This window comes from Bombina bombina, chromosome 6 (assembly GCF_027579735.1).
Source record: "Bombina bombina isolate aBomBom1 chromosome 6, aBomBom1.pri, whole genome shotgun sequence".
Classification (NCBI taxonomy): Eukaryota; Metazoa; Chordata; class Amphibia; order Anura; family Bombinatoridae; genus Bombina; species Bombina bombina.
Window position 1 is genome coordinate 92,979,048 of NC_069504.1, and position 22,326 is coordinate 93,001,373.

Genomic DNA, 22,326 nt, shown 5'->3' on the forward strand with positions numbered 1-22,326 from the left:
CATCAGGGCGGCCCATACAAATCACTTTGCAAGACATGGCTAATGTTATGACTGAAGTATTATCTAAATTGCCAGAATTTAGGGGTAAACGCGACCACTCTGGGGTGAGAACAGAGTGCGCTGATAATAATAGAGCCATGTCTGATACTGCGTCACAATTTGCAGAACATGAGGACGGAGAGCTTCATTCTGTGGGTGACGGATCTGATCCAAGTAAACTGGACTCAGACATTTCAAATTTTAAATTTAAGCTTGAGAACCTCCGTGTATTACTAGGGGAGGTATTAGCGGCTCTGAATGATTGTAACACGGTTGCAATTCCAGAGAAAATATGTAGGCTGGATAAATATTTTGCGGTACCGACTTGTACTGACGTTTTTCCTATACCTAAAAGGCTTACAGAAATTGTTAACAAGGAGTGGGATAGACCCGGTGTGCCTTTTTCACCCCCTCCTATATTTAGAAAAATGTTTCCAATAGACGCCACCACACGGGACTTATGGCAGACGGTCCCTAAGGTGGAGGGAGCAGTTTCTACTCTGGCTAAGCGCACCACTATCCCAGTGGAGGATAGCTGTGCTTTTTCAGATCCAATGGATAAAAAGTTAGAGGGTTACCTTAAGAAAATGTTTGTTCAACAAGGTTTTATATTACAACCCCTTGCATGCATTGCGCCTGTCACGGCTGCGGCGGCATTCTGGTTTGAGTCTCTGGAAGAGACCATTAGCTCAGCTCCATTGGATGAGATTATAGACAAGCTTAAAGTCCTTAAGCTAGCTAATTCATTTATTTCTGATGCCGTAGTACACTTAACTAAGCTTACGGCTAAGAACTCCGGATTCGCCATTCAAGCGCGCAGAGCGCTGTGGCTTAAATCCTGGTCAGCCGATGTGACTTCTAAATCTAAATTGCTTAACATACCTTTCAAAGGGCAGACATTATTCGGGCCCGGTTTGAAAGAAATTATCGCTGACATTACTGGAGGTAAGGGCCATGCTCTGCCTCAAGACAGAGCCAAACCAAGGGCTAAACAGTCTAATTTTCATGCCTTTCGTAACTTCAAGGCAGGAGCAGCATCAACTTCCTCCGCTCCAAAACAGGAAGGAACTGTTGCTCGCTACAGACAGGGCTGGAAACCTAACCAGTCCTGGAACAAGGGCAAGCAGGCCAGAAAGCCTGCTGCTGCCCCTAAGACAGCATGAAGTGAGGGCCCCCGATCCGGAAACGGATCTAGTGGGGGGCAGACTTTCTCTCTTCGCCCAGGCTTGGGCAAGAGATGTCCAGGATCCCTGGGCGTTAGAGATCATATCTCAGGGATATCTTCTGGACTTCAAAGCTTCTCCTCCAAAAGGGAGATTTCATCTTTCAAGGTTGTCAGCAAACCAGATAAAGAAAGAGGCGTTTCTACGCTGTGTACAAGACCTTTTACTAATGGGAGTGATCCACCCAGTTCCGCGGTCAGAACACGGACAAGGGTTTTACTCAAATCTGTTTGTGGTTCCCAAAAAAGAGGGAACCTTCAGACCAATCTTGGACTTAAAGATCCTAAACAAATTCCTAAGAGTTCCATCGTTCAAAATGGAAACTATTCGGACAATCTTACCGATGATCCAAAAGGGTCAGTACATGACCACAGTGGATTTAAAGGATGCCTACCTTCACATACCGATTCACAAAGATCATTATCGGTACCTAAGGTTTGCCTTCCTAAACAGGCATTACCAGTTTGTAGCTCTTCCCTTCGGGTTAGCTACGGCTCCAAGAATCTTTACAAAGGTTCTGGGCTCTCTTCTGGCGGTACTAAGACCGCGAGGAATATCGGTAGCTCAGTACCTAGATGACATTCTGATACAAGCGTCAAGTTTCCAAACTGCCAAGTCTCATACAGAGTTAGTTCTGGCATTTCTAAGGTCGCATGGGTGGAAGGTGAACGTAGAAAAGAGTTCTCTATTGCCACTCACAAGAGTTCCTTTCTTGGGGACTCTTATAGATTCTGTAGAAATGAAAATTTACCTGACAGAGGACAGGTTAACAAAACTTCTAAATGCTTGCCGTGTCCTTCATTCCATTCAACACCCGTCAGTGGCTCAATGCATGGAGGTAATCGGCTTAATGGTAGCGGCAATGGACATAGTACCTTTTGCACGCCTGCATCTCAGACCACTGCAATTGTGCATGCTAAGTCAGTGGAATGGGGATTACTCAGATTTGTCCCCTATGCTGAATCTGGATCAAGAGACCAGAGATTCTCTTCTATGGTGGCTTTCTCGGCCACATCTGTCCAGGGGGATGCCCTTCAGCAGGCCAGATTGGACGATTGTAACAACAGATGCCAGCCTGCTAGGTTGGGGCGTTGTCTGGAATTCCCTGAAGGCTCAGGGATCATGGACAACATTACGACTGTGGCTTACATCAACCATCAGGGAGGGACAAGGAGTTCCCTAGCGATGATGGAATTCTCAAAGATAATTTGCTGGGCAGAGTCTCACTCTTGCCACCTGTCAGCGATCCACATCCCAGGCGTGGAGAACTGGGAGGCGGATTTCCTAAGTCGCCAGACTTTTCATCCGGGGGAGTGGGAACTTCATCCGGAGGTATTTGCCCAACTGCTTCGGCGTTGGGGCAAACCAGATCTGGATCTCATGGCGTCTCGCCAGAACGCCAAGCTTCCTTGTTACGGATCCAGGTCCAGGGACCCGGGAGCGGTACTGATAGATGCTCTGACAGCACCTTGGGTCTTCAACATGGCTTATGTGTTTCCACCCTTCCCGATGCTTCCTCGATTGATTGCCAGGATCAAACAGGAGAGAGCATCGGTGATTCTAATAGCGCCTGCGTGGCCACGCAGGACCTGGTATGCAGATCTAGTGGACATGTCGTCCTGTCCACCATGGTCTCTGCCTCTGAGACAGGACCTTCTGATTCAGGGTCCTTTCAAACATCCAAATCTAATTTCTCTGAGGCTGACTGCATGGAGATTGAACGCTTGATTCTATCAAAGCGTGGATTCTCGGAGTCAGTGATTGATACCTTAATACAGGCTAGGAAACCTGTTACCAGGAAAATTTACCATAAAATATGGCGTAAATACTTGCATTGGTGCGAATCCAAGAGTTACTCATGGAGTAAGGTTAGGATTCCTAGGATATTGTCTTTTCTACAAGAAGGTTTAGAAAAGGGTTTATCTGCCAGTTCGTTAAAGGGACAGATCTCAGCTCTGTCCATCCTTTTACACAAACGTCTGTCAGAAGTTCCAGACGTTCAGGCGTTTTGTCAGGCTTTGGCCAGGATTAAGCCTGTGTTTAAAACTGTTGCTCTGCCGTGGAGCTTAAACTTAGTTCTTAACGTTTTACAGGGTGTTCCGTTTGAACCCCTTCATTCCATTGATATCAAGCTGTTATCTTGGAAAGTTCTGTTTTTAATGGCTATTTCCTCGGCTCGAAGAGTCTCTGAGTTATCGGCCTTACATTGTGATTCTCCTTATCTGATTTTTCATTCAGACAAGGTAGTTCTGCGTACTAAACCTGGGTTCTTACCTAAGGTAGTCACTAACAGGAATATCAATCAAGAGATTGTTGTTCCATCATTGTGCCCTAACCCTTCTTCAAAGAAGGAACGACTTCTGCACAATCTGGACGTCGTCCGTGCCCTGAAATTTTATTTGCAGGCAACTAAAGATTTTCGCCAAACTTCTTCCCTGTTTGTCGTTTATTCTGGACAGAGGAGAGGTCAAAAAGCTTCGGCTACCTCTCTCTCTTTTTGGCTTCGTAGCATAATACGTTTAGCCTATGAGACTGCTGGACAGCAGCCTCCTGAAAGAATTACAGCTCATTCTACTAGAGCTGTGGCTTCCACTTGGGCCTTTAAAAATGAGGCCTCTGTTGAACAGATTTGCAAGTCTGCAACTTGGTCTTCACACCTTTTCGAAATTTTACAAATTTGACACTTTTGCTTCTTCGGAGGCTGTTTTTGGGAGAAAGGTTCTTCAGGCAGTGGTTCCTTCCGTGTAAAGATCCTGCCTGTCCCTCCCGTCATCCATGTACTTTTAGCTTTGGTATTGGTATCCCATAAGTAATGGATGACCCGTGGACTGACTACACTTAACAGGAGAAAACATAATTTATGCTTACCTGATAAATTCCTTTCTCCTGTAGTGTAGTCAGTCCACGGCCTGCCCTGTTTTTACGGCAGGTCTAAATTTTAAATTAAACTCCAGTCACCACTGCACCCTATAGTTTCTCCTTTCTCGTTTGGTTTCGGTCGAATGACTGGGTATGACGTAGAGGGGAGGAGCTATATAGCAGCTCTGCTTGGGTGATCCTCTTGCACTTCCTGTTAGGGAGGAGATATAATCCCATAAGTAATGGATGACCCGTGGACTGACTACACTACAGGAGAAAGGAATTTATCAGGTAAGCATAAATTATGTTTTTACCTTTTATTTCTATTTTAAAACTTCATTTGTGCAGTGTCCATTATTCCTATCACAGCCTTACAAGGAGGCTGTGGCCTCTGCAGGAAAACAGTTATAGCTTGATGTCATCAAATGTGTAGATTAGCATGAGCTGGTATTAAATGGACAGCCTACCCCAACATGTTTATTGTTTAAAAATATAGATAATCCCTTTATTACCCATTCCCCAATTTTGCACAGTCAGCATGGTTATATTAATATACTTTTTACCTCTGTCATTACCTTGTATCTAAGCATCTTCTGACAGCCCCCTGATCACATAGCTATTTATTTATTATCTATTGACTTTCATTTTAGCCAATTAGAACTGTGCCCTACACAACTCCACAGGATAGAGCACAATGTTATCTAAAAAGCATGTGATAAGAGGCTGTCTGTAGTGGCTTACAAACATGCAGAAATGTAGAGATTTAAAGGTTATAAAGTATATTAATATAACAATGTTGGTTGTGCAAAGCTGGTGAATGGGTAGCAAAGGCATTATCTATCTTTTTAAACAATAACAGTTTTTGTGTAGACTGTTCCTTTAAGAGAATAGACTAGATAAACAGGGAGTCAGATTTGCTCACACTCAAAACTTGCAGAATGCAACCTAAGCTATCTTATCTAGCTACAAGCAGTGGCTACTTTGTGAATTTCCAAGTGCTCACAAAAAACTAGTAAGTTGCTTGCTTTTTTTATACAATTTGTTTCTTTTTATGTTTACTTTGATTTTATTACATTTTTTTATTAAAGGAGCACTGCTTATTATCCCTTTAAATGTAACTCCTCTTCATGACAACATACCTACATAGGCTAAGGAGTGTGCATGTGTCTTGAGAACTATGTGGCAACTGTGTTTGCAAAAAAGTTGATAACAATGTCATTCATATTAAGCCATGGAAGTTTAATTATGACACTTGTGGCCCCTTAAAAAAAAATTGAGGGAATGACTTACAATGAAAGTCTAAATTTTAATAGTTAAAACGTGTGGACAAAATGTATTTGCTCTATGTTCAAGTCCTGTGACTCTTTAGTATATTGTTCTAGACATGTTTATGTACGTTAATTGTAATGTTTTTAGTTTTACACACACAATTATTTTTGTATAGTAAATTAATAAGTGGGATCAGTAAAAGATGAATCAACCTCTCTTGCTCATTTGCATGGAAATAGAAGCATAGATCTTAGCTCTACCTTTGCTTGCTACTAAGCTATGTTTTATTTTACTATCTGTTGATATAACATTTTGTTGTTAAATGGTTATTGTTTCATAGCGCAGCAAATGCAAAGTGGTAAGTCCTTTTTGTTAAATAGATTAGGCTGATTCTTTAGCAACTGAGAGATTTATAGGTTCAAGGCAAATTTTATATTGCAATTCCTTTGTCACAGAACCGAAAATCTCAGGAGCCTGTAACACTGGATTTCCTTGATGCAGAACTGGAAAACGAATTCAAAGTAGAGGTAAAGCTGAAATCTAAGCCATTAAGGGTCAAAAAAAGGCTCCAAATTATTTGGGTACTGAATCTGTTTTCATTACACAACTATAAATTATGCAGTCTAAGTATGTTCCTTCTTTGAAATATCTTATTCCTGGCTATTCCTTTAGATCCGTCATAAAATGATAGATGGTGAAAATGGTGAACGGACATTTGAAACGCTAGTTAAATCTCAAGATGAGGTAAGAAAATAAAACTGTTAATAAGTCACTTCATATTTTTTTCAATTAATTTTTACTAAAATACCTGCAATGGTGCATTTTGGAGGTAATAATTTAGACCAGTTTTACCACATAAAGGTAATTTTCTTTCTTTTTTCAGTTGAGGAACAGACATCAATATGCACTTTTCTGCCTTAATGAATGACTCCTCTTATTTATTTTTTTTATTTTGTTTTGCATTGTTTCAAAACTTCTAGTTGTTTTTAAGTAAACTGATGTTGTTTTCCAGAGGTATATTGACAGAGGAAACCGAACATATACTTGGAGTCCAGTTCATGGAACAGACTACAGGTTGTAAAATGTTTATCTTTACTTTTATGGATGATATTATTAATTAAATGCTTGATATTTCTGTATCTAATTTCACAATAACCTTAGCATATACTATTTACTATTTACTACATTGTAATGTTCTAGATCAACCAAGAATATTCAGTTTATTTGATCTCAAAACAATATTTTATTATAGTTCTATTAATCTAGTCTTAAACAATATTTAAAAGAACACCATGGTTTACATGTACTGCTGAGGACTGTGGTGTTATTAATCCTACTTTTTTGGTTGAGTGATCTATTAATTGTTTTGTTACTAAATATTCACAGTAATTAGGTTAAATGATAGTTTTACATTGGTTAGTAGTGTGCCTCTCCCTTTTAAAGAGCTATACCCATTGGATGCATATCAATGAACAACGTGCTTCCACCAGGTCATCCTTTAACACAATGGCATCTGGCTATGGGACACTATGTTTTGTCTTGAACTTTTGTTCAAAATATTTCTGGAATCTAGCAACACCCCTGCTAAAGAAGAACACTAATCGGCGTGCAGACAAGTTTGTCAACTTTAGAAGTTGTCCACTCGTCTTCGCTGCATACAGGCAGCAGATCTGTTTGTCGCCTGGCCCGTATGCATCATTACACACTCCAATGAGTGTATAATGCTTGCCCATTCTCTTGCGCAATCAATTGCATGAGAGAAGGATCTGTCAATCACCCTGAGTGAGCGAGTTCAGGGTGATTTCTCTTCGCCACCTTACATTGCGGGAAGCAGGCTCGCATGTGTGAACCTGCCCCACAAGGGCTCCGGAGCAGCTTATGCTGCTTCGTACATGGAGCCCAATGAGGAATTTTCAACTACCATTAGGTATATTGTTCTAGCACTCAACTGGTCCTCCATTTAATTCTATAGTTATTATGTTGCCAGGCCAGGAGGCATTTATGACATTATTACTTTAAATAGACATAAAAGGGAAATTCAAATGCAAAAACAACATGTTATTCGTGCACTACTGACACTAGATAACTATGGGGTTGATTTCAATCCTTCAGAAAAAGTTATACTGATTTACCTACAAAAATCTCCATAGACTTTAATGATGATTTTCTGTAGAAAATCATTAGAAAGTTTTTCTAAATGACTGGAATAGATCCCAGTGGGTTAAACATATAGATAAGTCCCACTTAGGAGCTGCAAGTATGGCCACTCCTGAGCAGAACAAGACTGATTATGGGTGGGTCATGGAGCTACCACTCCTAACTGGTTAACCATCCATATGCTTAGAAGTTTCAAGGCTTGTAGCTCTCGAGCAGGAATTCACCTATGTGTTTAATAGCCTTTTTGGGTAAAAGCCTGTTATATTACTTTCTCTGATGATGGACAGTTATTTATTAACTACAAGTGTAACAAGCTAAAAATGTTGAAATTTAGGGATTACAGGGTTACACGATGTGCACACATCACTATATGGACACTAAGGGGCTGATTATCTATACCTCGCCAGATCAGATGTGGTTTTTCATGCCAACTCTTGCAGGGGCTGCCCTGGTGGAATTATCTCAGAAAGGGGCAGTCCCAGCTAGTGTCTCTCATTGAAAGTAATGGAGCTTGCTGGAAAGAGAAACTTTGCTGTGTAGGGAGAATTTAGCTGTGAGTAAGGGGCACACTTTAAAAATGAAATCCTGCAGCCAATATAAATTACATTGAACTGCTTTCTGCATACAACATCTTATAATCACCTATATTTTTGTAAGCATGTATTTTGTTTCAAATAAACTCCTCACACACACACATTTCGCTATACAAGATGCAGCATAATCCGGACAGGCTGGACAAATTATAGTTGTCAGAAATGTAAAAAAGACGTTTCAAACTTATAACGGTCATTAACCTTTATGCATATATAAACATAATAGTGTCCATCCGTATAGCATTAGTATCCGATCAGCCTCATATTGATAATAATAAGTATAGTTGCCACTTACTGTTGGATACAGTCCGTCTTCACTGTCTTACCTCTGTGTATATTTAAATGCTGGCTCTTATCGCCGAGGATCCTGTCCACTGAACCACAGCAGTCCCACTGCTGAATAATAGCAGACTATACCTTCTCCGTGACCTCCTTTCCATTCCTTTGCTCCAAAAGTGCCCTATGGGTATCCTTAATGAACGCATCACTTCCACAACTTAGAAAAAACCCAGACCGGCTCCAGGGCAAAGATAAAAGGAGAATGTTTATTTGGTTACTTAAAAACATAGAACACACCAGATATGAACAAACCAAACAGCTACTGCCGAGTTAAAAAGTGTAAAGGCTACAACCTGGGCCCGATGACGTCACTGATGCATTTCAGGTATTACCCGTAGTCATAGTTACCGTCATGGGGTTTAGTGATACCTTAAATAGGTATAAACACAGGTGTACGCCCTTCACATAATTAACACTTTATGAACTTCAGTTTGCCACAATGAATACATTTAGATACTGATATTTTACTGACCAAATTTCAATCTTAAACATAATATCGTGATCAGTCTGCCTTAACCTGCAGTGTCCTAACATTTATCCACTACACATTATTAACATTTTAATTTATCACATTAGATGCACTTGAATTTATATATACTTGCCTATTTTGCAAAAATTACTTATTTTAAAATTACTTATTTTAAACATAGTGCAGTACTCATTTAACCTAATACTACATTGATTAAGCATTAAGCCAAGTCTGTGCACATATGCAAAACTTCACACTGTATAATGCATGATTGCCCAAGTCTTACATAGTAAGCTAACTCAGCTGACTAGTTAACCTCACATTCATCTAAATGCATAAAAATACATAGATAGTAATTAGACTAATCTGGAGATGGCCGTGGGCTGCATAACGTACAAAGAATGCTATCAGTTATGGCATGCCCATATATAATGCACCATTACAAAAGAATTATTTAATTAATTACCGTATTGGGCAGCGATTCCAAAACATGACCTCTATCTTGAGTAAAGTTAAACTTATAGTTATATAGTGGATAATAGATAGCATACATTGTAAACCACATATTTAACAGCAAAACGTATTCATAGCACTAGATATAAATCACTGGACCCACTGATACAAATCTAAAGGAAAGGCTGTGTAGGGAGAAGTTAGCAGTGAGTAAGGGGCGCACTTTAAAAATTAAATCCTGCAGCCAATATAAATTACATTGCACTGCTTTCTGCATACAACATCTTATAATCACCTATATTTTTGTAAGCATGTATTTTGTTTATTAGTGTATTAACCTCTTAAGGATATATGACGGAATTTTTCCGTCATAAAACAATTGAGCAAACTGAAAGCTGTGTCCTTAAAGGGTTAATTATTTTACATATTTTGTCACAACCTCACCACCATTTCATTGCAAGAAAAAACTGTGAAAACTGTAGGGTGGAAATGTTTTTATAATTACACTTTAACAAATAAATAACAAGTATGCTTTATATTTTGTACTTATAAGTACAAATTTATTTTGATGTGTTTTTTGCATATCCTGTGTACTTAAATTACGATTTATGCTTTGGAAATGTAATACAATTTATTCCTGTGTAATATACATCCAAATTTATGTTTTTGATAAAATACAATTTTTGGTGAACAGTTTTGTTACGATTTTTGATGCACCTTAACAATACAATTGTTTTCCTGTGAATTATTCAATTATTTGTAGACATGTGCGATTCGTTTCGGATCGATTCAGAAATTCGTCTGAATTCGTTAAATTCGGAGATTCGGATCGATTCGAATTTCCGAATTAAAATAGTGCTGAATCTACCGAATAAATCCGAATTAGTTCGGATTTATTCGGGAGATTCGGATGGCCATGGATTACACTAGTATTGTACAGTATATTAGGTTATATGACTCTACTATGGGTTACAACTAATATACAGTACATAATACTAGTCTAATACACAGCATATTCCACCTAACACATACCGAAATTCCGAACCGAATCCAGTCGAATTTATTCGAATCCGAATGAATCCGAAATGAATCCGAAACAAATTCATTCGTATTTTTCCGAAATCGAATCGATCCAAACTTCGAAAAAATCTGAATCGATCCGAACCGAAACAAAACAAATTTTTCGATCATGCACAAGTCTAATTATTTGTTTTGTATGATTCTTAAATTACTATTTTTATTGTGAAATTTATGCATCTCCTTCTCATATAAAAATGCAGTATAAGCCCCTTAGCGAGACACCCTGTTTTCAGGATAAAAAGTGGTTTTAAATCATTCCACCAGGGAAAAAGAAGGTCTGGACAGCATTTGTAAATAATCTCGCCATCCTAGAGACCTTTAGATAAACATTCCTTAAATCTTTACACGCTTTTCTTCAATAATGAAACAGCTAATGTAATTTTAAAAATACATGTCCGTATTATCAGGCTAATCTGTCCTTTGTGTCTTTTTAAATGGTCATTAAAGAAGTTATTTTGCTTTAGAATAATACTTATTAGGACTTTGGGTGCTCCCCACGAACAATAAAGAGCTTGTGTTAAAGTGCTGCAGCCATTTTGTAGCTCTCCTTGCATGCAGCATACCGTGGAAAGAGCGCAGAGTTTTTCAAATATCCATGAATTGAATGATGAAACACAAATATAAATGAGAACTTAGAATAAATGTTTTTTTTCTTCTCCATTATTGAAACATTTTACTTTGACATCTAATATTCTAATATAAAGAGAATAGGCTAAAATAAATAATATGTGAAAGGGATTCCTGTTTTATATTTTACTATGTATATATGGATTATAATAAGATGTTGTATATATCATTGTAACATTCTGTCCAGAGATGGTAATTACAAATAAAGATTCAAATAAAGACGTAAATAATCTTACAATATTGCTGCAGTTGTTGGTCGCTTAGGGAAATTCCTTCTGCTTTTTCTCAGAAAATATTTATTTGGTTTTATTCCAAACTATGCAGTCATGTTGTACTTTATTTATGCTGTGCATGACAATATGAGACAAATACAACAGTGGAGAATCCTGTTTTCAACCCTTTTTTGGGTTACTAAAGCATGATGTGGCTTACGCACATGTGTATAAATTGTGGTTTTCATTATGGGATGATGCTCAGACATTCCGAGCATGCTGCAATACTTGGATTAAGTGTATGAAGAGTAAGACAGTAAAGTAAATAAACAAAACCCTCATATCGTGGTGATGGAGCAGAATGTATTAGTTTGTGCTATTTCTCATCCACATATTAGAATCAGATTTTTTGTTCTCATTCTGGGCCTAGAAATCTAAAGCGCCCAACTCTGGTGAGATTATTTAAGATGTCTCGTCGGTACTGTAAGGTACCTCAAAGAAGTTTAAAAATACAAATTTTAGAGTATGAGCTGTAGGGATGGGCAAATATTTCGCAATATTTTAAATTTAAAACTAATTTTTAGAAATTTGTCCATATTAATCAAATTTTGAATGTTCATCAAACATTCTAACATTTTGATTTTGAATATTGTTATTTCGAATTTTAATTAACATTCAGTAATATTCGTTTAAATATTTGTATTTTATGTATGCTTTCTTGTAGGTAGAATATTCGATTTCTTATTCATTTATGCGATTCACAATTTTGATATTCGATTTCGATTCGGATTAATCTATACAATTGGAAATGTCAACATTCAATTTCAAATTCTCATAATATATCGAATATACACATTTGAAATTTGAATGTTTATATTTGAACTATTATGAACATTCTAAATCAAAAGCAACATTTGATTCAAAAGCAAAATTCAAAATAAAAATATTAAAAAAATATATTTAAAAAAAGTCTTTCTTATCGATATTTGATTGTGTAAAACAAATATACAAAGGAATATTCATTCTAACATTCAAATTTCAATTTAGCTACATTCACCCATCCCTTATGAGCTATTTATCTTATAAATAAAATAATCAGCTGATGGTTGAGAGCAGGTCAATAACCATGGTTACTGATCAGCCAATTATTTCACCTGTGCTCTTAAGATATCATGACAATCTGTCCTGTTATCTATACTTGCGGTCTGGAGTTTAGAAACACTGATTAAAAAAAAAAAAGTTTACAAATTTTAAATAGAAGATTTGCACAATGTATAACACTGTTAAAAATATTCTTTTTTTTATATATAATTTTTATTCAGATTTTTATATACAGTCAGTACAAATAAGCAACAACAATTCAAGACTTAACATATTTTCAAGTGTCCTTGACATCATCCTGCAAAAATGTTACTACATGTTGCATACATAATTATTTTAATCAATAGAAGAACAAATGGAGGGATGCCTGTCATAAAGTCTACATATTATACATCATAAATATAGCCTAATAATACAATATTGTCCAATACATCAAAAAAATATTTTACTATGACATAATATTGAGGGGGGACCCACAAATTCTAAACTAAAACAACCTCCACGATCCATGGTCCCTAATCCCCCCATCTCTCTCCGTCTACCAGATAACTCTCAAGGGGCCAAGGTGTCCCCATTTAAAAAAAACACACTCCTGCCCAAGCAGAAGGAAAATGACCAGCGTAAATATTTTGTTGTACATACTCTGAATTAATAAAAGGTTTTACGGAACTTGAATATTGCCTGGGAGTGACTTCATTACCCTTACCCATTTGAAGAAAAGCACTCCAAATGACTGTTTTTAGGATTCTGTATATTAATTTTCTCAAGCGTAAATTGAGTAATTATCACTTTTTTAAATACTGTGAAACTAGGTGCGTGCAAAGCTTTCCAACTTCTTAATATAAGATTCTGGACAAGTATCAGATTGTATTGACTAAATTTTCATTTTTACAGTCCACTGAGTAATTAACCAGAAAAAAAACATGTTTTGACCTAACCGACAAACCCTAATCTTGAGATAGTGTTTATCCAGTAATTGATTTTGCACCAAACCTGGTTTACTTTGGGGCAGGACCAGAAACAGTGATATATATCTGCCTGTTTCTGCATTACATCTTGAACACAAAACATGTCTTTTTATACCATTTAGTCAGTTTCTCTGGTGTTATATAAGCAGAATTAATCATCTTTATTTGGCCTTCTTGACAAGACGTCAGAACCCAGGATTTATTAATTACTTTAAAACTCTCTTGAATATCCTGTATTCTGATAACTGGGAAGTGTTTTTGCCATTTGCATTGTAGCCCTTCCCATTAAAACACATTAGAGTGAGAATTCAAAATATTATAAAAAGATGTAATGTTAAAAATATTCTTGATAAACTGCTAAAATATAGTGCTCAGACACATACCATCTACCTACCTACCCACATACAACAACGAATATCAAGAGAAGTGAACAAAGTAAATTTGATAAAAGAAGTACATTGGTAAGATTTGTAAATGTAAATAATTTAATTAGTATGCTCTATCTGAAGTACTGAGGGGGTGTCACTCAGCGATGGGTAGCAGATTGTAAATATATATGTATTTGAATATATACATATATAGTTATGTGTTAATATGTGTATATACACATATTAACAAATAAATATATATGTATAAAAGCATATACATATATATTTACAAGGAACACACAGTTCCCCTAGACCGGTATATAAAGGCACTTTTCACCGCACACCCGACTACTTAAACCCTATAAAACTGCTTCATGCAGTTTTTATTATTAAAATTAAAGATGGTACATTTTTTTCATATTCTTAAAAAGTACTTTAAGTTATTTTGAAGCCAATTGGGACACATTTATAAAATTAAAACAATAGCATCGAAGATATTGCTCAATCCACTGATTTGTCCGTTGGTCTGTGGGTGGTATGAGGTGCTGAGTTTTTTAGAGATATGTAAGGAATTGAAGAGTTGTCTCCAAAATTTGGAAGTGAATTGTGTCCCCCTATCGCTGAGAACCAATGTGGGTAAGCCATGGAGACGAACAACTTCCTTTATAAATAAATCCGAAGATTGTTGTGCGGTAGGAAGAGCTGTGGTGGGTATGAAATGTGCCATTTTAGAAAAAATGTCAACCACCACTAGAATAGTAGTGTATGAAGAAGACTTAGGGAGATCAACAATGAAGTCCATAGATATGTCAGTCCAAGGTGACTTAGGAACTGGATAGGGTTGCAATAGACTCATAGTCAACTGATGTGAGGGTTTTGAAGTGGCACATACTGTACAATGGGAGATGTAGTCCTTTACAGACTTAGCCATAGAGGGCCACCAACAATACCGTTGCAATAGGTCTATAGTCTTTTGGACTCCCAAGTGACCAGAAAGCGGTGAGTCATGAGATGATTTAAGAAACTCTGTTCTAATGCAGGGGGGACATAAAGACGGGTGTTGTAGTAGTAGAGTCCATCCTCCTTTTGTTGTAGTAGTTGAATGGGTTTAGAAGTATCAGTGTCCTGGGAACTTTTAATCTCAGGGTGATGATTGATAAGTAAACCAAGGAAATTAGTTCTTGTAATAACAGTAGTGGGCTTATTATGGATGAGAGGCCTGGGATCTCATCTGGATAAGGTGTCTGCCTTACCATTCCTCTTACCGGGGCGGTAAGATATCACAAAGTCAAAACGGGAGAAGTAAAGTCTGAAGCGCAATTTCCAGGCGGATAAGGTTCTATTCCTTTGTAAGTATTGGAGATTTTTGTGATCTGTAAAAACTACGATTGGGTATGTTGCACCCTCTAGAATGTGACGCCAATGCTCAAAGGAGCATTTAATGGCTAAAAGTTCCTTTTTGATTGTTTTTTTGATTTAGTGCACTCCAAGGAGCATCATAATGTACATTTTTTATCATATTGTAAAAACATTATTAATGCTTACTGTCCCTTTGGATAATCTGGCACTGCCACATTTTAAAGCTGTATTTTTAATAGAGTAGCAAGTGATTTCTTTCCAAAAATTACATATTTGGGAGAAATATTTTGAAAAAAAAAAAGATTGGGAGGCATTTCACAAGTGTACTTTGACACATTAATCATTTTATGCAGCTGCTGGTGTAGTTTGGAAGTTAACAGATGTGAAAAACCTTTAAATAATATTTACACATTATGCAATATAAAACCTGACAAAATAAAGGATTATCACAATAATTCTTATTCTGTTTTTCAATTATACATTTTTAGCACTATATTACAAACAATAATTTAAAAAAGTACAGTGTGACCTTCTATAGCTTTCAAAATGACTGAATAAAACAATTAAAAAATAAATTTGAGACTATATTACATTTATATAAAATATCTAGGAAATCTAAGTCCATTATTTTGCTTAAATAGATTTCATGCTTTTATGCCGTGCAACTCATAGAAATGAACTTTCTGATTTTTAATAGAAAACTCATTATTTAAATTAATTTCCTACCGAAACTGTCCTAAGAATCTATCACCATATGTATAAAAGTAATAATTCACAATTTTATTTAGCATCATGCTTAGAAAATACCTACAATAAATTATTAATTCTACAATATTTGCTCACAAATTAAGCATTTGGAAAATGTGCTGGCATTGTATTTATTAATATTTATTTTTATAGTATTATTTTTATATAGTATTATTGTTATAGTAAAAGGATAGTTTACCAGTTAAAAGCATAATCTATGTAAATATGATGATTTAAAAAAAAAAAAAAAAGTGTAACAGAATAGATTTCTGTTAAAACTGGAACTGAAATATTAATTTTCGTGTGATGGTTTAGTGGCTGTGCATATTGGAATTTATCTCTCTCTCTCTCTCTCTCTCTCTCTCTCTCTCTCTCTCTCTCTATATATATATATATATATATATATATATATATATATAAATATAAAAATATAAATATACTGTATATATATATATATATATATATATATATATGTGTGTGTGTAAAAGACAAGTATATTACCATTTATGACACATCAATTTGTTGCCATCATGCTTTGAAATATAGGTGACATTTAATATTTATATGTAGTCATCTGTTACATTATGAATGCTATAATATGTTGTTGATTGCCATTAGAATTGCAGTAGAAAAATTAGTTAAATGTATTGTTTCCATGACAACATTGTTATGCACTCCTATAGATGTTGGTACCTTATGTTGCCAGTAAAGTGTTTCCTTCTCTGATGCAGTTAACTTAAATGTCTCCACCTGTGCTCAGAGGGGAAGAGATTTAATGAACCCAATAACATACAAGATGTTTGACTCAGAACAGATGTAGTCTGACATTTCCCAATGCCTTCTGAATCAAGCCCTCATTTGCAAACTTCCAGGGTTGTTTTTTTTTCAGGTCAGATCTTTGTCTTCTACTTAATTACTTATGTGCTTTTGAGCCATAATTTAATGACTTTATGTAGCATATTCCAGTAAAAAGCTATTCTGAGTCTTTGTTTTATTGTACACAACTGTACACCATATTTCATATCTTATTAAAGCTGTAAACATTTGTAATTAGAGTCAGGCGCACGCTGCCTCAGTAAAATAAAAACTGTTGCTTATGTTTATCTAGGTCAAGGAATAGGGTTACTTTGTTTTTGTATTACACAGGATTACATACAATGTGCCTGATATTTTATACAAAAACATAAAGTGACTATTTAATTATACAATGGATTCTCATGAGTGTGTCCAGTATACATTTGCCACCTCATGTTATATTACTGAATTTACATTTACTTTTTTTGAGTTATATGTTTATCTGAAGAAACTTAAAGGGACAGTCTAGTCATAAATAAGCTTTCATGATTCAAATAGGGCATATCATTTTAAACAACTTTCCAATTTACTTTTATCATCAATTTTGCTTTGCTTTTTTTTGGTATTCTTAGTTGAAAGCTAAACCTATGTAGCCTCATATGCTAATTTCTTAACCCTTGAAGGCACCTCTTATCTGAATACATTTTGTCACACTTAGAGGGCGTTAGGCCATGTGTGTCATATAGACAACATTGTGCTCATGCCCATGGAGTTAACTAGGAGTTAGCACTGATTGATTAAAATGCAAGTCTATCAAAAGAAATGAAATAAGGGGGCAGTCTGCAGAGGCTTAGATACAAGGCAATCACAGAGGTAAAACGTATATTAATATAATTATGTTGGTTATGCAAAACTGGGGAATGGGTAATAAAAGGATTATCTATCTTTTTAAAGAATAAAAATTATGGTGTAGTCTGTTCCTTTAATTAAATGTTGAATGGTAATTCATTTTTAGTGCATGAATATAAATTTGGTATATGGTAATAAATTATCAGTGTATGCATATAATTACTTTCCTTGCTTTTTTAGTTTTTAGAAAAAGAAAATGAACTTGCATTTGTTTAATAGGATATATGTAGAAAGCCAGAATTTAAATTAATTTTACATTTAAATGGCCATTGTAGTGGAAAATAAATGTATTGATTTTAGGGAACTCTTTGTTGAATCCCTGCCTTACAGTGGTTTGCCAGTGTCTGCCAATGAATTGTACAGGGAGTGCAGAATTATTAGGCAAATGAGTATGTTGACCACATCATCCTCTTTATGCATGTTGTCTTACTTCAAGCTGTATAGGCTCGAAAGCCTACTACCAATTAAGCATATTAGGTGATGTGCATCTCTGTAATGAGAAGGGGTGTGGTCTAATGACATCAACACCCTATATCAGGTGTGCATAATTATTAGGCAACTTCCTTTCCTTTGGCAAAATGGGTCAAAAGAAGGACTTGACAGGCTCAGAAAAGTCAAAAATAGTGAGATATCTTGCAGAGGGATGCAGCACTCTTAAAATTGCAAAGCTTCTGAAGCGTGATCATCGAACAATCAAGCGTTTCATTCAAAATAGTCAACAGGGTCGCAAGAAGCGTGTGGAAAAACCAAGGCGCAAAATAACTGCCCATGAACTGAGAAAAGTCAAGCGTGCAGCTGCCAAGATGCCACTTGCCACCAGTTTGGCCATATTTCAGAGCTGCAACATCACTGGAGTGCCCAAAAGCACAAGGTGTGCAATACTCAGAGACATGGCCAAGGTAAGAAAGGCTGAAAGACGACCACCACTGAACAACACACACAAGCTGAAACGTCAAGACTGGGCCAAGAAATATCTCAAGACTGATTTTTCTAAGGTTTTATAGACTGATGAAATGAGAGTGAGTCTTGATGGGCCAGATGGATGGGCCCGTGGCTGGATTGGTAAAAGGCAGAGAGCTCCAGTCCGACTCAGACGCCAGCAAGGTGGAGGTGGAGTACTGGTTTGGGCTGGTATCATCAAAGATGAGCTTGTGGGGCCTTTTCAGGTTGAGGATGGAGTCAAGCTCAACTCCCTGTCCTACTGCCAGTTTCTGGAAGACACCTTCTTCAAGCAGTGGTACAGGAAGAAGTCTGCATCCTTCAAGAAAAACCTGATTTTCATGCAGGACAATGCTCCATCACACGCGTCCAAGTACTCCACAGCGTGGCTGGCAAGAAAGGGTATAAAAGAAGAAAATCTAATGACATGGCCTCCTTGTTCACCTGATCTGAACCCCATTGAGAACCTGTGGTCCATCATCAAATGTGAGATTTACAAGGAGGGAAAACAGTACACCTCTCTGAACAGTGTCTGGGAGGCTGTGGTTGCTGCTGCACGCAATGTTGATGGTGAACAGATCAAAACACTGACAGAATCCATGGATGGCAGGCTTTTGAGTGTCCTTGCAAAGAAAGGTGGCTATATTGGTCACTGATTTGTTTTTGTTTTGTTTTTGAATGTCAGAAATGTATATTTGTGAATGTTGAGATGTTATATTGGTTTCACTGGTAAAAATAAATAATTGAAATGGGTATATATTTGTTTTTTGTTAAGTTGCCTAATAATTATGCACAGTAATAGTCACCTGCACACACAGATATCCCCCTAAAATAGCTAAAACTAAAAACAAACTAAAAACTACTTCCAAAAATATTCAGCTTTGATATTAATGAGTTTTTTGGGTTCATTGAGAACATGGTTGTTGTTCAATAATAAAATTAATCCTCAAAAATACAACTTGCCTAATAATTCTGCACTCCCTGTATGTGACGTCGATAGACATATGCAATGCTAGCTAGATATCATGGCTGGAATATAATATCCTGCGTGCGGAAAAAGTTCTCATAGGGAGGACCAGTCAACGCACCTTTAGGGCCTCCAGAGCAGTATCGGCTTCCGGAATTTAAGATTACAACTTGTCCAACTTTGCCCCTGCCAACCAATTCCACAAGAGCAGGGCTTGTCAGTCATTCTAGATTAACGGCCAGATTGTCTAACATCCATAGCTTCTGAGGTTGCAAATACATTAAAGAGATATGATACAGTAAAAAGATGCTAAAAAGAAACAGATTGTGTAAAAAAACAGCCAGCATTTTACTTGTTTTCTTGCAAAATGAGCACTTAGAATTTCTCATTGTAGCCACAGCCCACAGGGAGATGAGAGAGCAGACATTTGTTGTACTTAAAGGGATACTAAACCCAAAAATGTTCTTTCATGATTCAGATAGAGAATATAATTTTAAACTACATTACAATTTACTTCTATTATCTAATTTTCTTCATTCTTTAAATATCCTTTGTTGAAGAAATAGCAATGCACATGGGTGAGCCAATCAGACGAGGCATCTATGTGCAGCAACCAATAAGCAGCTACTGAGCCTATCTAGATATGCTTTTCTGCAAAGTATATCAAGAGAATGAAGCAAATTAGACAATAGAAGTAAATTAGAAAGTTGTTTAAAATGGCATGCTCTTTCTAAATCATGAAAGAAAAAAATTGGTTTAATGTCCCTTTAATTTGCATTCTGCCTCTTCTGAGAATGAGAAAAACAGACACTGGGGCATATGTATCAAGCTCCGAATGGAGCTTGATGCCCCGTGTTTCTGGCGAGTCATCAGACTCGCCAGAAACAGCAGTTATGAAGCAGCGGTCTCAAAGACTGCTGCTCCATAACCTGTCCGCCTGCTCTGAGCAGGCGGACAGACATCTCCACAATACAACCCGATCGAGTACGATTGGATTGATTGACATCCCCCTGCTGGCGGCCTATTGCCCGCGAGTGTGCAGGGGGCCGCCTTGCACCAGCAGCTCTTGGTATTGCTTGCCGTATTCAGCGAGGTCTGGCGGACCTGATCCGCACTGCCTCTATAGCATTATATAAATAGTAAACCAGCTCCGGTTATTCTAGAAGATTTATGACATCAGCCTAGATAACCGTTCCTGCAGAGACCCCAGCCTCTTTGTAGGGCTGTAACAGGAAATAATGAACACTGAACAAATTAAGTTAAAAAATTAATAAAAGGTAAAATAATTTTAAAGTGATGAATGATGTAATGATTTCATTAACCACTGCTTAGTCCTTTTTGTTATTATTACAACAATGAAGCAGACTGTTTAATATCCATTTAAAAAGCAATGGTTTTACGACCGATGCTTCTTGACATAGGCAACTTCATAAATGGAGGCCCATATAAGTAAAAATGACTTAAAAATATTTTAACAGAGGACTCTTATTTTTTCACAATATTGTCCCTCTCTTTGATACATTGAGTATGTGAGATAGACAATATATCAGTTATGAGGGGTTAATAGTTTCGCCCCTGTCCACCTGGCAATGTATTTTGTGGGCAGCAATATGCAGCCCTCATTTATCATTGCACACCCACGAAAGTGTACAACCTCGCCCACTTCTTGTGTGCACGTGCAGTACGAGTTTTTACTCTCCCCCGTTGAAAAAGTCAGCAAATGCCACATTACAGGTGGTGTAGTGGGTTAACTCTCAGCTGCAGGTTCGCCCATGTGAACCTTCAGACGATGGGGCTCTGAAGCTCATATTGGAGCTTCATAAATCTATCCCTTTATATTTAAGTATCACCAACTAGATTTCACCACCTGGATTTCTTGTAAGAATTTACCGGTTTATACATGTTCCAGCACACCTCTCCAAAACAAGACATCATATAAAGGTTCTTCTATAACAGTCCGTCACACAAAAAAACCTATGGTTGATGTAGGGAGCTGTGTAGCATCTTTATAACCATCACAAGACCATTATAAGTGTTGTCGTGAACAGACACCAAAAATGACACCCTAAAATTAAATAAACAAGTCTTTTTAATCAGATTGTTTGCAGTTCTCGGATACTGTTCCTGTCATCTCTTTATACATTGTCTTGCAATCATAAAAGGACATTAATGTCCCTAGGCAATTCATGCAGAGTTTAAAAGTATTTTAAATGTTTAGCCTATAAACTAAATACTTACACATGAATAGTCCTTTTAGATGGAAACATTCATGGGTATTTAGTTTTTTAGAATGCAAAAATACTATAGCATACTCCACAGAAGTTACTTAGGGGTAGGTAGCAGAAGCAAACTGAAGCACTCAGTGTTATAAACTTCCAGTGCTCAACAGCATCAAGATGAAGATTGAACGATATCCCAAATTAGAGCATACTAATTCAAAAATATTTTAGGATTATTACTCAAACAGTACAAAATGCAAAGTAAAGCAAGCAATCTGTGGCAGATTTTTTTTTCTTCTTTTTACATGAAATAGAGCAGACACCCCTTGTACAACAGTAATCATTTCACTCAATATACGTAGCAATGAAAACATAACAGTAAAATTGTTATTTTAGTGCAATAAAAAATGTCACAGGGGAAAGTTTGTGCAAGTTTACTCTGATTAACAATATCTGTGTTTTCTGTTACAGCTTGGCCTTGGTTTTACCACCTTACAGCTTTTATTACATAAAAGCTAAATTAGAAGAAACTATAACGCAAGCCAAATGTAAGTACCTAAAAAGCATCCTTGACTTCTAGCAATTATTACCGGTATGTCAAAGGGTGCATTTGAAAACAGCTTTCTTTATTTCT

At 36.7% G+C, this 22,326-nt stretch overlaps 1 protein-coding gene across 4 annotated transcripts in view; it reads left to right on the forward strand.

Annotated features, from left to right (window-relative positions):
* CACNA2D1 (calcium voltage-gated channel auxiliary subunit alpha2delta 1) overlaps positions 1-22,326 on the forward strand; it is a 1,258,723-nt gene that overhangs the window by 1,102,321 nt on the left and 134,076 nt on the right. For all 4 annotated transcript variants that reach the window (XM_053716513.1, XM_053716514.1, XM_053716515.1 and 1 more), the window contains 4 exons: positions 5,846-5,917; positions 6,063-6,134; positions 6,403-6,464; positions 22,164-22,240. In XM_053716513.1, coding sequence (XP_053572488.1) covers positions 5,846-5,917; positions 6,063-6,134; positions 6,403-6,464; positions 22,164-22,240 — 283 coding nt within the window. The remainder of the gene's footprint in view (positions 1-5,845; positions 5,918-6,062; positions 6,135-6,402; positions 6,465-22,163; positions 22,241-22,326) is intronic.